Source organism: Triticum aestivum, chromosome 6B (genome assembly GCF_018294505.1).
Source record: "Triticum aestivum cultivar Chinese Spring chromosome 6B, IWGSC CS RefSeq v2.1, whole genome shotgun sequence".
Taxonomy (NCBI): Eukaryota; Viridiplantae; Streptophyta; class Magnoliopsida; order Poales; family Poaceae; genus Triticum; species Triticum aestivum.
In genome coordinates, this window is record NC_057810.1 from 39523987 (window position 1) to 39528412 (window position 4426).

Genomic DNA, 4426 nt, shown 5'->3' on the forward strand with positions numbered 1-4426 from the left:
CGCGTCTGTTGGAGATGCTCTTAGACTTTGGTGGTAGTTCAGAGTTATAATATGGACTTCTCTCAAAATGAAAAAGGAAACGAAACTTGCGTCGTGGTGTCCATGGACCGTCATGGGCTGTAAGTGAAGGGTTAGTTATGGATGTATGCGTGTGGGCCTACGCTTTCCTGAGTGGGTAAGTTGAGGCGGCCCAAAGCATACGCGCGCCAACTCTCTCGCTCTCCCGCCTGAAACGCGCGCCATTTCTTTTCAGAGTCCTCTGCCCTCTCACGAAGGGGTATCGTATCCCCCACACTTCCCCTCTGCCTGCCGCTCCTCCTTACTACCAACTTCCTCCAGCGATTTCCATTTTCCGGTTGATTCGCCCGCTGTCCCCGCAAACGGAGATCGAAATCCCGAGGTACGGCATCTTTCCGCAGCCTGGATGGATTCACCGAAAGTTAAATCAGATTTGTTTCTTTCTCTTGGATTTTGCCCCCTTTTTTATTTGAAGAATACACGCCCATCCAGTGCAATTTGAGCTAGATTTCCTGTAACATAGTGAACATTTCTTCCGATCTGCTAGAGTGTTCGTTTCGGTAGAGTACGGTTTTAGCTCATCTTCTGCGGTATGGGGGTTGGCGTACGTGGTGCTGGTTAATTAGGGTTCTAGATGGCCGCTAATTCACGGCGTGTTTCATCAGTAAGTCAGGGGTTTCTAGCCCTTCTCTGCTTCGTATGGGGACACTAGTGAAGCGCAATTTAGGGTGGTTAGATCTCTAGATGGACCATGTAATTTCGCTTTTGTTGCGGTGATTTGTGTATTTTGTATGTTGAATTTCTCTGACATTCCTTTTTGGTGTCCTTTGTGTGAAGATGGAGGAACCTGCGAGACTTGCTTCAGATCCTAAGAAACTATTCAGCAGGATCGTGGATGGTATCCTGGCAGTGGCAGAACAAATCCCTATAGAATCTACTGCTGGGTGGGCTAACCTCGCGAATGTAGAAAGATGGGAGAAGGAAGTTCAGTGGATAACATTGATGTGGCAGAGTCGGCTAAATGGGATACTAGGGGATCAAATGGGCTCTCAAGGAATGATCCCAGCACTTTCGTTTCTTGCTGATCTCAAACGGAATGGTCAGCATGGTCCGTACATGATAGTTACTTCTATGGATCACAATGGTGTTTTGTCCTGGTCGAATTTTATAAGGTAAAGTTTCTAGATTTACATTGTATTTCACTGTTAGTTGATGCCTTACATGGGGATACCTTGTTTCAGGGAGCATTCAAATATGAAGGAAATGGTTTATCTTGGAAACCGATCGTGTCGGGCAAGGTTGAGGAAAGAGTTTGGGCCCAAAACTGTTGGCCCTGATTTCCCCATCATAGTGACTACATATAACATGGTCCTGGTAGAACAAAAATGGCTAGCAAAGTGTGAGTGGAAATACGTTATTGTGGACGAGGTGATGAAAGAACACATATCTAAATCATTGTCCTTTTTATCATTTCTACCGTTTTTTGTATTTAAAAGTCAGTTCCATACTTCTTTTTCCAGGGTCATGAACTGAAGAAATGGGAACGTGAAATGTTGGAGGAGGTAAAGCGCCAGCCAATGGGTCCAATGGGTCATAAGCTCCTTTTGATGAGGGAACCTTTTCAAAATAACCTAGCTGAGCTGTGGTCACTATTGAACTTTGCTCTGCCTGATGCGTTCTCATCTCGTGAGGGATTTGATTCATGGTATGATTTGCTTAGTTAACACCCAAACCATTGACGACCCCTTACCTTATGCACATTCTATACATGCTATTCTGTGTCTGATTCATGTTCTTCATGAGCTGGAAACACTCCTTGTTTGTTATATTCATAGTTAGCTGAATTTTCTGGTGCAATATTACCCATCTTCCAGAATGGTTAACTTTTCATGTCATCGGCCCGTTGTTATATTAATAGTTTGGATCATTTGTGTATAAATTCAACAGAATAGACATGTCGTGGTTATTCTAGCCAAGACATCTATCTAGATTTGTTGAGGTATAATGGTCCTAAGGATTACATATTTGATTAAACCCTCTGCTGGGCTATAGAATCAATAGAAGATATGCCAATGCCTTTAAGACTTGGCTTTCTGATGTAATCTTTAGCCTGCCAGGATTAGTCTTTTTCATTTGTTCTTTTGTTTCTTGGTTTCTTTGTCTTCTCTATGATGAACCTGTTCTCTGTCTTTATATAAAAGTTGCAGTGAGTTTTACCTCACTGTTTTGCTTCAAAAAAAAAGTTAGTAAACCGATGTGAACAGATCTGTGAAACTAGGGATATACAAATTCTCTTACTATCTGTTATCTGTTGGAAACTAATAATTGCAGTGATTTCTCTATTTAAATACTACTCTTGGAACAGATTCATTATTTACTTAGATACAAGACACATTATGATGGATGCCAACTAAAGGTTCAGTTTTACAGAAAGTAAACAAACTAAATGCTACAGTTACCAGCTTACAAAACATTATGGTAGGTTTATACTTCATATAAAGACTCTTGGAACAAATATTCTCCTATAGCTGCATGTAAAAATTATATTAACTGTATTGTCGCTAAATTGTCTACTAAACATTATTGTTGATTTTATACTTTGTATTTTGCTTAACTCTGTTGTATATTGATGAAACCAAGTAACATTGAAGTGCTTAATATAGATCTACAGAACTTATGTCTGCTGAAAACCTTACTGATGAATCAAGTACCATTGATATCTTTCTAGCAATTATTTAGGCATAGTTTGGTTGTCATTTTTGTTACATTGCAACACAAAGACGCTGAAGCTACTCATTAAAATATTCTATGTATTACTTTTTTTTGCCTCTGGCTGACAACAATCTTCTTTAAAGGTTTGATAAATCTGGGAAAGAAGTTGAGGAACAACAAACTGAAGAGGAAAGAAGGACCCTTCTTTCAAAGCTAAATGCCATTTTGCGCCCATTCCTTCTACGGGGCATGGAGCGGGACGTAGTAAAGAAGACTAAAGTTGTCCAGAACTCGGATGCAATTAGTGTTACATGCTCAAATGACCATGCAGCAACAAAAGGCGCAAGGACTGATGCTGGGAGTTGTCAAGAGGTAGCAGCAAGAGTTGTTGGTGTTACTGGTGATGAAGTAGGCCTGGAAGTGGAAGCTAATAAGGCTATTAAGAGGCCACGAACAAATGATGTATCTATCTCCCTGGTCAGCGAAAGAAATCCGACTGTGCGTGTGCAAATGGCGAAGTCATCTTCCTCTGAATCAATCTTCAAGGCACTCAAAGAGATACCTTACTTGGCCCGTACTGATATTCTGAGAGCCTACAGTTGTCTTATCCGTGATGATCGCCTATTGGAATCTCTTATGGCGCTCCCAATGGACATGAGAAAGGATTGGCTGCTCATGGAGATTGGAAGCAAGTAGTACTTTGTTCCATACATTGCTCCAGCAGTTTGAATGTACTTGCATGTTTAATTAGATGTTGAACCGTGGACTAGGTAAACTTTTGAAGTCATGCTCCTGATGCTCCCCTCCCAAGTAGTGGTAACTAGTCTCGCTAATGTTGGAACGATGTCTGCCATGGACCAGGTGCCATGTATGTATACATGGAGTTATTATCGTGTCGCCCTTAACATTTTAACTAGTATGAAGTCTGCTTATGTCTCAGCTGCAGTGTCATTTACATTTGTGACGCGTGATAAAATTGTCGCAATAAACTGCTCAGATACATGTGTTTCTGCTACTTCTTTCAGTATCGATACATCTGTCAGCTTTCTGCAAAAAAAATGCTAGAGGTTTTAACTTCGAGAAATAAATAATGGAGTGCCTGAATAGTGAAACAAATGTGTATTTGGACTATTAGAGTCCAAGGATCTGAATAATGGAAGGACAATTAATAAAAATATCCCCTGAAATCAGAATACACTAAATCAACTAGCAGGGCACAGGGGACTTTGATGGCAGATGTCAGTATACTGTATACCAGCACGTCATCTCATTGACAAAAACAGAAAACAGAGCAAACAGGATTGACCTAAGGAAAATCTCTACGAATACCCTTACGACAACTGAAAATATACCTACATATTAAGTGTGCCATTCCCAGATGGCAGCCCCTATTGTGATGGGGGTGAAGTACTTCACCAATCAAGAGGCTTTCAGGCTTTTCTCTTTCTCGGTGTACCACTACTTAGTTATAGAAAGCCCCAACCTTTGTAACTTTCAGTGTGTTCAATACAAATGAAATGGTGTGGTGCTTTACCTTAAATAAAACATAAATAATAAACAAAGAACACCTTTGGTCTACATATTCTTCATTTTTTCCGGAAGATAATTTGTTGTGTTCAACACAATGATTGTTAGTTCACTTCGGCATCACAGTCGGGGTTAAATTCTAGTGGGCTTGGTTGTCAGCCCTGTAAAA

At 40.6% G+C, this 4426-nt stretch overlaps 1 protein-coding gene across 1 annotated transcript; it reads left to right on the plus strand.

Moving 5' to 3' along the window:
- Positions 1-269: 269 nt before the first annotated feature.
- Positions 270-3669, plus strand: LOC123133354 (ATP-dependent DNA helicase DDM1-like). The gene is made up of 5 exons (XM_044552845.1): positions 270-400; positions 856-1190; positions 1260-1446; positions 1539-1723; positions 2874-3669. The coding sequence occupies exons 2-5, from the start codon at positions 856-858 to the stop codon at positions 3424-3426; spliced, it is 1260 nt and encodes a 419-aa protein (XP_044408780.1). The 5' UTR covers positions 270-400; the 3' UTR covers positions 3427-3669.
- The last annotated feature ends 757 nt before the right edge of the window (positions 3670-4426 follow it).